The following is an 11,937-nucleotide window of genomic DNA, read 5'->3' as shown; positions in this document are numbered from 1 at the left end:
TAGTTTCACAGAATATAAAAATGATATATGTCAAACACGTTTGCATCCTGTCCAGTATCTGCTTGCGTGATTCAAGCAAAAAATAATGTTATAACTAACTCTGGATATTATTTGGCAATGTTGACTCATATTGGTTGCATGGTCATTAACTGCTCATGCGCGATAATCTTTATTGCTTAATCACTATTTATATGCAAGAATCTTCTAGAATATTACTAAACCAGTACATGTATATATGTGGCTGCCATATGCTTGAGTTCACCCTTTTATGGTTCACAAATTACATATGTACTTCAGCTCTCAATTACAGATATATCAATATATAAATCACAATAGACCGTCATATGAAGATCATATGTGTGTTGGGATAGCTTACAGCGCTTGTTGGTCAAACCTTGAAATGAATCATGACATATGTTTTTGTCATTAGGTAGGAAGCATTTTTACCACAAAACATTCTTGGCTGCCTTGCTCAGTTAAATTAGGTCACTGAGTCAGTGCTCAGTCAGACACCTTTGTGTAAGCATCCATAATTACTGCTTACACACTAAACTATTTTATCTATACATATTATTCATTTTAAAATGTAGCAATTGCTTACTACAGCAGTAGCCTATCATCTGGACTGATATTTCTATACAATTTATGTAAGTACATAAAATAATGCTTGTTTTATTCTTGTGTTTTAATTGTTTTGTGAAGAATGCATTTTATCATGCATGTAGTATTTTAAATTAGTATCTGCATTTTAAAGTTTGCTTTTGTTCTTTTTAGCTTCTGCTACAGAATCTATATTATATATGTGCAATGTAGCACCTGTTTATCTAGGTGTTTCTTGGCTCTAAGGAAGCAAAATCTTGTGTGAGTTTGTAACAAGTATTACTGTCATATTATTTCTGCATTCTTTGTCAAATCATATGTGCATGGTAATTTTTAAACCACTATTATGCAATTATGTACTGTTAGTCATGCAATATTGTATTATTCAATGTTTACTTCTTGTACTTTATAGTACGACTGCTTATGAGTAACAATACAGCAAAGCAAACTATGTATACTACTCATCAAGTGGTCCGTTAACAAGTGCTTTCCTGGGAGCGAATCCAGTACAGTAACAAGATTTTGAGACTGCAAGCCAAGCCATCATCATGGAAACAGAGCTCGTTCAACTGAGAGATCAGCGAAGCCGCTCTAAATCAAAGGTGACATCCATAAGTACTAAGATTTCTAATGCTATATCTCGCAAGAAGCCTATGCAAGATATAGACAGCCTGGTAGATCTCTTGGACGATGAACTTTCCAAGTTCACGAGCCTACATGAACTGTATTGTGACCTATTAACTAAAGATTTAGATAGCAGTTTTGTTTCATATAAAGTTGTTAATGAGCTTGACTTGCCGCAGTATTTTGAACACGTGCAAAAGCATTATGATGACACTATTAGTGCAGTTATACATTACGAGCGTGATATGAAGTGTTGTGAAGCTAATGTTTTACAGAAAGATATTGAGGTTTTGCTTGACCAAAAGGAATTTTTGATGGAGCAACTTTGTAGTGGAAGCGATGTTGTTTTTAGGGAAGTTGAATCTATCATTCGTGATGTTAAATCTAAAGTGAATACTATGCTTAAACTAGACGTGAAAGACTATAGTAGTTTTTATGCTAGTGTAGATTCATACATTACCTCTCTTCAGCATAAGGTTATGCTAGTCAAACAGGGGTCACATGTACCTAAGTTGCATCAGACAGTGTCTGCTGAGAGTATTCATGAAAATTCTAGCACCACAGAAAGTGATTCACTTGCCACTAATGACAATATCAGCACTCAATCCTCAGTTATCGCTACTGGCTTAACTTCATTCACACCTGCTCTACCTCTTTCTGCTGCTAGCTCATCGCTCACTTCTAGTCACCCAAACCTATCAGCCACAACCAGCTCTATGCCCAATAACTCGAGTAGTTCAAATCATGTCAATGTACAAGTAGCCTCAAGTGAGAGCTCTATGACACTAGGTGTAGACAGTGGTCCAGCACCACTGCAGACTATGAGGTCTGTAGGTAGGCAGATGGTAAGCACTCAGTTGCAAGTTATACCTGAAAGGTCATTAGGGTCCACAATGTCACAGCAGGTGACAACTCTGTCACAACAGATGAGTAATACAGAGCTTAGTCAAGCATCAAATGATGTCAATAGGTCAATGAGTATCATGACTCCTAGCATTGTTAGACCACAGAGTTCATTTCTTAGCAGCACTCCACTAATAGGAACAGGTAACATTTCACCTAGTAGTACGGAGCGTACATTAAACCTTAGTGTAACAGCTGCATATAATCAAGGCCCCAGACTTCCTGGTCAATATATCAGCACATCTACCCTTCCTACGCATAGGGGCTATAGTAACAATAATGGAAATACACCTATAGGTAGTAATAGAGACTCTAGATTCAAAAGGGCTGCCCTTCCTACATTCAATGGAGATCGGAGAACCTGGCCCGAATTCCGGGCTGTATGGCTCTCATATGCTCACGCGGAGTGTATATCTGAGGAAGAGCGGGCCTGGAACTTGAAGCAATGCCTGAAAGGCGAGGCTCTCACACACGTTAAGGCTATTTTAGCAAATCAGCCAATGGCGCATGAGCGCATGTGGAAAAGGTTGGAAGACCTGTATTCAGATGCAAGTGCAGCAGTTAAGTTCGCATTTGCTGATCTTGATAAACTAAAGCCTCTCTCTGATGGAGATACCAGAGGCTTAATTGAGTTTGTAAACACTGTGGAACTGTGCTATAGTCATTTGGGAGAGGTACAACAGCTGTCTGCTGTTACTGGAGCCCAAATTGACACACTTGAAGGGAAGCTGCCCTCAGTTATCAGGCGTGACTGGTTACGCATTTACCGGTCTATGACCGTGCAACAGAGAATCCACCCTTTCACTAGTTTTATGCAGTTCTTGGAGGAAGAAAGGGACATGTGCGTTAGAGAAGTCTCTGAACTAAACTCTAATCGACAATGGCAGGAGAAGACAGAACGAAGGGTTGCTACAAAGACTCATGCTGCTAGAGCAGAAAAGGCTCCTAATAGCAACTATTCTCCTTGTCTGATCCACACTCATGCACAAACAAAGCACACCACCATGGAGTGTAACAAGTTCAAGAAGATGTTGAGAAAAGATATGATAGCTTTGTTGTCTAAGCACAAATCATGCTTCAAGTGTGGGAAAGGCCATATGCGTCAGGACTGTCCTGACCAGACTCCCTGTGACCGGTGTGGGAGAACTGACCACCACTCTCTATTATGTAGAGGAGCAGCACAAAACCCTAAACCTGAAGGAAAGTCTAGCAGTCAACCAGTTCAACCGCTTAAGGATGAAAGGTCGACGAGCCATGCTAGACAAGGCTCTTCATATTCTATATTTCCAATACAGGAAGTGCATGTTGCTGGATCGTCACAGCAAGCCATGATTTTCTTTGATGGCGGTTCAAACGCCACTTATGTTTCCAAAGATGCTGTCAAAAGGTTGAAAGCTAAAAAGGTGGGCACCACCCATTTAGAGATCACATGTGTAGGTAATGTTGTAACAGAACATCACACAAATTGCTACAGGCTCAACTTGCTAAACAGTAAAGGAAAAGTAGTTTCGATAGTTGCTTATTGCATGAATGAAATTACTGGCCCTGTCTCTAGCTTGAACTTTGAAACCCTCAAATCCCTCTTTCCTCATCGGAAAGATCTGTCTGCTTTAGTTCGGGAGGGTGGTATTGTGGATATCCTGTTAGGGAACGACTACTTTGGTCACCATCCAAAAGTTGAAATAGACAAAGCAGGGTCACATCTGAGCCTTATGGAGGGCACTTTTGGAAACTGCCTCCAAGGATCACATCCACTGTTGCAACAGCTGCCAGTGGTTAGTAATCTTATTGGCTCGTCCTGTGTGGAAGGAGATTTGCCAATTCAGCAGTCAGCACAGACTTGTCTGACACGGGCAGAAATGAACACTGTAGAGAAGTTCATACACTGTGAGGAGATGGTAACTGAAATCCAACCTCGATGTGGTTCTTGCAAATGTGGGAAATGCCCAATAAGGGGGCACACCTACTCATTTAGAGAACAGCAAGAGGTAGAAATAATTCGTAGTAATCTCAGCTATGACCCAAAGCTTGAAGCATGGGTAACTAAATACCCGTGGCTTATAGATCCAAAACTTCTGCCAGATAATTACAGTGCTGTATTTGCAACACTCAGAAGTACAGAAAAGTCCCTGCTCAAGCGGGGTGAGCAGTGGAAGCAGATCTACTGTGAACAGATACAGGACATGTTAGACAGATGTGTCGCCAGAAAGTTATCCGACAAAGAGCTCAAGGAGTGGAATGGACCAGTCTTTTACATCAGCCACTTGGCTGTAGAAAACCCTAAGTCCATGTCTACACCAGTCAGAATTGTCTTCAATTCTAGTCAGACTTTTGAAGGACAGTCACTCAATGAGGCCCTCGCAAAGGGCCCAGACAATTACATTTCTTCTCTTCTGGGCATATTGATAAGATGGCGTGAGGGCAAATCAGTCCTCATTGGTGACGTAAAGAAAATGTTCAACTCTATACACATTGGTATCACTGAACAACATTGCCATCGATTCTTGTGGCGCAATATGGATGCTACTAAAAAACCAGACACGTATGCAATAACGAGGGTCAACATGGGTGACCGCCCAGCACCAGCAATTAGTACTGAGGCAATCCTCAAGACTGCTGAAATGATGAAAGAGAAGTTTCCCAGGGTAGCTACTCTGCTCAATGAGTCCATGTATGTGGATGACATTGTTGAGTCAGTTAGTGATGACTCTGAGGCTCATCAGTTAGCTGATGATGCAACTACAGTGTTAAAAAAAGGAGGATTTCAGATTAAAGGCTGGACTTTCAATGGTAAAGGGGAGGACAAAAGCATGCAAGTATTAGGTGTGCTGTGGAATGGGTGCTCAGACACCATAAGTTTCAAGCCAAAATTAAACTTTTCAAAGAAGGTCAGAGGCCAGCACACAGCACCTGACTTGGATATAAATGAAGTCTCTCAGGCTATTCCTCATATCCTTACTAAGCGTCTTGTACTTGAACAGGTGATGCGGTTGTACGACCCACTAGGCATACTAAGTCCTTTCATAGTAACCGGCAAAATGTATCTTAGAGACACCTGGGACTTAGGTATAGGTTGGGATGAGCCCCTCCCCGATCAACTCAGGAGTAAATGGAGAGCATTCTTTACTCATATGTGCGAATTCAACACATTGGAGTATGATCGTTGCCTCACCCCGGAGGGAGCTCAAGGTTCCCCAACACTTGTAATCTTTAGCGATGCAAGTGACAAAGCATATGGCTTTGTGGCATATATACGTTGGAGGCTGAGAGATGAGTCATATTTTTGTCGATTTGTTCTTGCCAAATCTCGTATAGCACCCATCAGAAAACTGTCAACTCCCCAGTTGGAGCTCAATGGAGCAGTACTGGCAAAGAGAGGAAGAGAGATCATTGGGAAAGAAATGAGAATCAAGTTTGACAAAGTGGTGCATCTCACTGACTCGGAGACTGTTCTCTGTATGCTAAAAAAGAAATCTACTCGTTTCAAACTTTACGAAGGTGTTCGAATTGGAGAGATTCAAGCAGCAAGTAAAGACATCAGTGAGTGGAGATGGATCAGAGGTGAAGACAACCCTGCAGACTGGGTAACTAGAGGTCGTCGACCTCAAGAGCTAGGGCCAGTTACTTCATGGTGGAGAGGCCCAGACTTTTTATACAAAGATGAAGTAGAATGGGGTACTAGGACAATTCATGAAGTTGGTCAACCACAGGAGCCACTACCTGGTGAAAAGAAGGTTGTTCACACCCACCAGACTAAAGCTACTCAGAACCATCAACTGAGTATAGATTACAGCAGGTACAAGACCAACAAGAGACTTGTTTGGGTCTTCGCTCGACTCCTAGCTATCAAAGATGGCAGATCTTTCAAAGCTGGCAGAATCTGCAATATTACAGTCAAACACCTTGAAGAGAGCAAAAAACTCATTATCAAGGATGTACAAGCTACAATGAAGGCTGATCTTGAACAGGCTGTACGTGGTAGGTATGCAAGGTTGAAACCAGTTATAAATAAGGATGGAATCTGGGTGATAGGTGAGCGGATGGGAGATAACAACCCTCTGCAACAGGGCTCAGATGATCCACCTCTCAAGTTGCTACCAACCAACCACCCTTACACAAGACTGCTCATGGATGAAGCTCACACTGAAGGTGGTCATAGAGGACGTGATGCGACATTGGCACGCTTCCGTCATGCTTACTGGACCCCACAAAGCACAAAGTTAGCCAAGTCAGTAAAGACCAATTGTAGGCTATGCAAGATCCGAGACCCTCAATTATTAACCCAAGAAATGGGTAAGCTCCCCAAAGGAAGATTGACACCGGCACTACCGTTCAGTCAAATAGTCCTCGATTTGTTCGGCCCATTTCCTGTAAGGGGCGAAGTACAGAAACGTACCACCGGAAAGGCATGGGCTGTCATCTTTACTGATCTCGCTTCAAGAGCGGTGCACATAGAAGCTGTGTTCGGCTACGATACAAGTTCCTTTATTTTAGCATTGAGAAGGTTCACAAATATACGTGGGTGGCCATCGGTCATCTACTCCGATCCTGGATCACAACTTACACATGCTGAGAAAGAGCTCAAAATGCTATGGAACAGTTTGGATCAAAAAATGATCTACAAGGCAAGTGCTGACCATGGACTACAATGGGTGTTTGGTGCTGCTGACAGTCCGTGGTACCAAGGCGCAGCGGAAAGCTTAATCAGGTCAGCAAAGAGATGTTTTGCTTTCAGTACAGGTGGTCAAAGGTTGTCCCCTGCTGAATTTCTAACTCTTTGTACGGAAGCAGCTAATATCATGAATGAGAGACCACTTGGGAGGATTCCAAGTGAGGATTCCACAATCAACCTACTTACACCAAACTCCCTGCTATTAGGTAGAGCACACTCAAACAGTGTAGGTGATGCTGCCATGACGGTGGACTCTATCAAAACACGTGCAGAAATAGTAAACAGTACTTGCAATAAGTTTTGGAAGCGTTGGGTAGAGCTGTATGCTCCCACTATGGCTTATCAGTCTAAGTGGTATAAGAAAACCCGTAATCTCGTGTTAGGTGACAGTGATGGTTAAGGACTCAAATGCGCTGCGTTCCCAATACCATCTTGCGGAAGTATGTCAAACACATCCAGACAGTAATGATACTGTAAGGCGTGTTTCAATACGTTACAAGAACTTTAGGTCAGGTAAAATGACTAAAACATATAGCGGTAGCCCTGACACAGTTATAACCCGTAGTGTGCATAAGTTAGCTCTCATTATACCAGTAGAGGAACAGTAGGTGGCATCTGAGATCATCTGCTCATCATATCTATCTGCATTATAGTCGCATAAATTCTTGTAGTTTGTAGTTACTTTTAAAACTTGTTATAAGTGAACTGATTGACCTACTCTCAATCTTTACCGTGGTACATGTGACAATTGTTTGTAATATTACATTTAGCGGCTATTATGTATTATCAGTAGGCTAGTATTATCCATACTTTATGTTTTTTTTCATTTCCATGTTTGACCAACCCCTGTCTCCCCGATGTGTTGGGATAGCTTACAGCGCTTGTTGGTCAAACCTTGAAATGAATCATGACATATGTTTTTGTCATTAGGTAGGAAGCATTTTTACCACAAAACATTCTTGGCTGCCTTGCTCAGTTAAATTAGGTCACTGAGTCAGTGCTCAGTCAGACACCTTTGTGTAAGCATCCATAATTACTGCTTACACACTAAACTATTTTATCTATACATATTATTCATTTTAAAATGTAGCAATTGCTTACTACAGCAGTAGCCTATCATCTGGACTGATATTTCTATACAATTTATGTAAGTACATAAAATAATGCTTGTTTTATTCTTGTGTTTTAATTGTTTTGTGAAGAATGCATTTTATCATGCATGTAGTATTTTAAATTAGTATCTGCATTTTAAAGTTTGCTTTTGTTCTTTTTAGCTTCTGCTACAGAATCTATATTATATATGTGCAATGTAGCACCTGTTTATCTAGGTGTTTCTTGGCTCTAAGGAAGCAAAATCTTGTGTGAGTTTGTAACAAGTATTACTGTCATATTATTTCTGCATTCTTTGTCAAATCATATGTGCATGGTAATTTTTAAACCACTATTATGCAATTATGTACTGTTAGTCATGCAATATTGTATTAATCAATGTTTACTTCTTGTACTTTATAGTACGACTGCTTATGAGTAACAATACAGCAAAGCAAACTATGTATACTACTCATCAAGTGGTCCGTTAACAAGTGCTTTCCTGGGAGCGAATCCAGTACAATATGATACAAAGAAAATGCATGTTTTAAGTCTACTGAAGAAACTACTAAGCAAGTGCGTGTTAAAAATATTCAATCTTCAAAGAGGGATCTTTCCTGCATGGCAAGCACGACATAATTTCATAAACTTGCTTTTGCTGTTGACATTGGAAAGCTTCAGCAACTAAGCTGTGATATTAAGTCAATAAAATAAAACAGAAGAGAATATCCATCGAAGTTGAGTAACAAGCCAACTCAAGAGCTTGCAACCTCGTCCGAGTCATGAAAAGTCTTGATAAAAAAAAGAATGTCACATCCATCAGAAATGCAGGTTCTCTAAGGAACCGCCTGCGAGAGGAGAATGCAAACGACGAACAATTACCATTAAAAGAGAGTACCTGAGTGACAGACGATGCGTTCAGTAAGAAGCCTACTAAACCGCCTGTTACCCTTGGCCTAATAGACACTGAAAATGGGAATACTATAACGTGGAAACCCTCCTGGGTAAACCTTTGTCAAGAAACCCGCAAAATCACTGCAGAAGGTGATTACCCAACACAAAAACGTTTGAAGTCTACTAACAAAAAATAAACCAGTAATCTAAAACCAAATAGAGCACCTGGCTCAGATGGTTTGAGGAAAAAGAGTTCTGTTTAGCTCTTAAACAATGTAGCTATCCCACAGGCCAGATCCTGACTGGTTGAGATCCCAAGCAGGTAGAATATAGCCAGTAAAAAACCAGTCTATCATATTGCTGTAAAAGCCCAAGTGCTTATGTCGGTTTCATAAATCAGCTAGGAACCTTTTTAGGAAGTTCTTTTTACTCTTAGCTCATGTTTTAATTAATGATTTGCTGTGCATATGGGTTAGTTGTCAGCAAATTAAATTTATTTAGCTACACAATGTTTATGCAGCATGCAAAACCTAGAGGATTACTTGCATTCTATAAAGATTACGCTGTCAGATAAACAACCAAGGTTATAATCTTGGGAGATTAAAATTATCGAATGGTAGTTATGTCAATATAATAGATTTCTGTTATAAAAGCTTGACAAGCATTTGTTATTGTAGTACGGCTAGCATGGAGGATATTTTGAGGAATTTGGATCTGCTTCAATATTTACAGTCCTTGGAAGAGCAGAAGGTTTGTCTCACGGTAATTCGGAATTATAGAGTATAATATTTAGCAGTATATGCCTAGTTACAGTATGAAATGCAGATATGTGGTTGTTTTGTTTTATGTTGTTTGTTTTTTGTTAAGGGTGTTATATCTCGTTTTGTCAGTTTCTGCCTACCCAAAAGGAGTTGTCTCCTCGTTGCTGGGAACTTCGACTTTTACATTATCTAAGTCGGAACTGCGTAAGAAATTGCATTGTGGTTTGGATCCGCCATCTTGTAGTTCCACGTTGGCATTCGCAGTAGTGTATTAGTCACATCACATTACCCTACGTCACATTGGTATAGCGTGAGTTATTTCTCTTAATAGGGGCAGTACTGATAACTTCCCCCCGTCACAGTTCTTACACTCGTTGGTCTTCAGACGTTACATCTGACCGGGAGATTTTGAAATATTCCTCTTTCTTTTTGGGATGAGCTCTCGACCGGCGAAGACCACTTCAACGAGACAATGATTGTCCTACTTTTATTATCAAAATCTGTGCTTGCCACGGCAGGCTGCGTACGTCCAAGAAGGAGTGACCAATCTGCAGTGGACGATCACTAATAGAAAGGTGAATTACTATTAGAACATATTTTCATAATTAATTCTATATTTTGTCGATTCACGATTACGCCATAATGTAATAGCTACGGAATTCACGCCGTAATATTATTAAGCTTTGCTTAATAATATCATGTAATAATAATAAAAGCCAACAGCTATTTCTCTTGCATGCTTAGCGAGTTATTAACTAATTGTGGTATGAAGAGAATTTAGACACTGTATGATTTCAGTTACGGATAATTGAAAACTCCTGAATTCTAACACATTATTTTGGTGGAGGTGCCTGTTCCTTCAACGCGGTACAGGTTATAATATAAATGAAAGGCTGTTGGCAAAAAATAAGCTTCATAATGAATATTAATGAAAACTATTAATTCATTGACTCGAACTTGTCATGAAGTTTTTTTTACAGCTAACCGCTGTTTGGCTTGTTTTACTAAGTATGTGATTTCTAATAAGATATTAAACATAATTTTGCCCCGTTCTTTTTGTGAGTTTATTGAAATTTTTTTTTTCACTTATTATAATATTGTTTCTTCTTCTTTCACTTTCTTACACGCGGTGTTTCCTCCCTGTAATCAGTGCTGGCTCGCTGATTGTTTGCTTGCTTTTCAGCTTGCATGTTCTTTGACTGATTGTTATCGGTCTCATTAGTGGCAGTCTTGCCGTAAACCCTACTTTCTTTACCACACCTGTAATCGCTTGGCTGATCACCTCGCGTTGGTGTTGTGTGTATCGGAGGTCCCCTTTGCTGGCGTCGTTCCAGCTGTGTTTGTAGTGCCGCTTATTGCGTTGCGCTGTTTTCATTAGGCTTTGTTAGTGCTGCCCGGTGTTCGTGGGCTCACTGTTTAAAACTTTGGGAGAACTATAGTGAAGTTATCACTATTACACCGTATTAAGAGCGTCATATTGTTATAGTAATACATCAATACATTCTTTTCTTTGAGATAGCAATTTTTATTCTTGCATCATGGCAGAAGGGTTTGATGGTGACTTTAGCCCCATGGCAGTTATGGATCAACAAAAACTTGACTCGCAAAGTAAACGCCATGTTCAAACTAAATCAAGTACACTTAGGCAGGATACAACAAGAGCTAACATGAGAAAGGAGATGCTTGAATTCTGGAAAACTCTTCCCGAAGACTTAAAAATGGAGGTGACGGACCATGAAGTGAGGTCAGGTGCACCAAACCTAAGCACAGCATCTGCGTTCAGAACACCAAGGATGCAATCCGTTTCGCCATCACCGAGCAATCCGTTCATAACCCTCAGTAAAGCAAGTGTTTCTTCTCTTCCTCCTATGGCCAGTACACAGCTGCCAACCAGTGCAACTCCACTACAACCAGCTTCAGTAGTCCCTACACAGCCACCTTCAGTAGTCCCTACACAGCCACCTTCAATAGTCCCTGTACAGCTACCTTTGGCACCGATAGTACTTCCTAATTTCCATGATATGGACAATTTTTCTAATGATCCAGGGGAAAGTTGGGAGTTTTATTGAGAGGTGGGAAATAAAGATCAGACCATATCGCTTCTCGGCCGAGCAACTGGCACTTAATCTGCCAGATAGATTTACAGGTGCGGCTTATGCCAAGTATAAACGGGTTGTTAGGGCCAACCCTTCGCTCATGACTGATTACACACAGCTTAGACCTAGATTAGACAACCTTTTCACTGTTCATACTAATCTCCAGGGACGTGGTCTATACTCTATCCAACAAGGTCGTCGAACCGTTGGTGAATATTATGCCGAACTATCCTCACTTGCTGATACAGCGTATGGCAATGTACCAGAAGCATACCGCGACACATTTGTCGTAGACAAA

The 11,937-nt window shown here is 40.6% G+C and overlaps 1 protein-coding gene and 2 long non-coding RNA genes across 3 annotated transcripts; all 3 read left to right on the top strand.

The window, feature by feature from the left end:
* The first annotated feature begins 395 nt into the window (after nt 1-395).
* On the top strand, nt 396-1,602 carry LOC137388607 (uncharacterized). Its single transcript, XR_010977971.1, has 3 exons — nt 396-647; nt 775-861; nt 1,013-1,602. It is a non-coding gene; the product is annotated as an uncharacterized lncRNA (long non-coding RNA).
* A 20-nt stretch (nt 1,603-1,622) lies between these two features.
* On the top strand, nt 1,623-7,199 carry LOC137388058 (uncharacterized). Its single transcript, XM_068074575.1, has one exon. It carries the CDS (start codon nt 1,623-1,625, stop codon nt 7,197-7,199), a length of 5,577 nt encoding a protein of 1,858 aa, XP_067930676.1.
* Nucleotides 7,200-7,217: 18 nt separating this feature from the next.
* On the top strand, nt 7,218-8,412 carry LOC137388690 (uncharacterized). Its single transcript, XR_010977994.1, has 3 exons — nt 7,218-7,946; nt 8,074-8,160; nt 8,312-8,412. It is a non-coding gene; the product is annotated as an uncharacterized lncRNA (long non-coding RNA).
* The last annotated feature ends 3,525 nt before the right edge of the window (nt 8,413-11,937 follow it).

Source organism: Watersipora subatra, chromosome 2 (genome assembly GCF_963576615.1).
Source record: "Watersipora subatra chromosome 2, tzWatSuba1.1, whole genome shotgun sequence".
Classification (NCBI taxonomy): Eukaryota; Metazoa; Bryozoa; class Gymnolaemata; order Cheilostomatida; family Watersiporidae; genus Watersipora; species Watersipora subatra.
The sequence above is the reverse complement of the archived record's forward strand: the minus strand, read 5'-3'. Positions and strand labels throughout refer to the sequence as shown.

Bases quoted from the DNA above. Each gene is read 5' to 3' on its own strand.
- LOC137388058 (XM_068074575.1), top strand. From the start codon at position 1,623: ATGCTTAAACTAGACGTGAAAGACTATAGTAGTTTTTATGCTAGTGTA.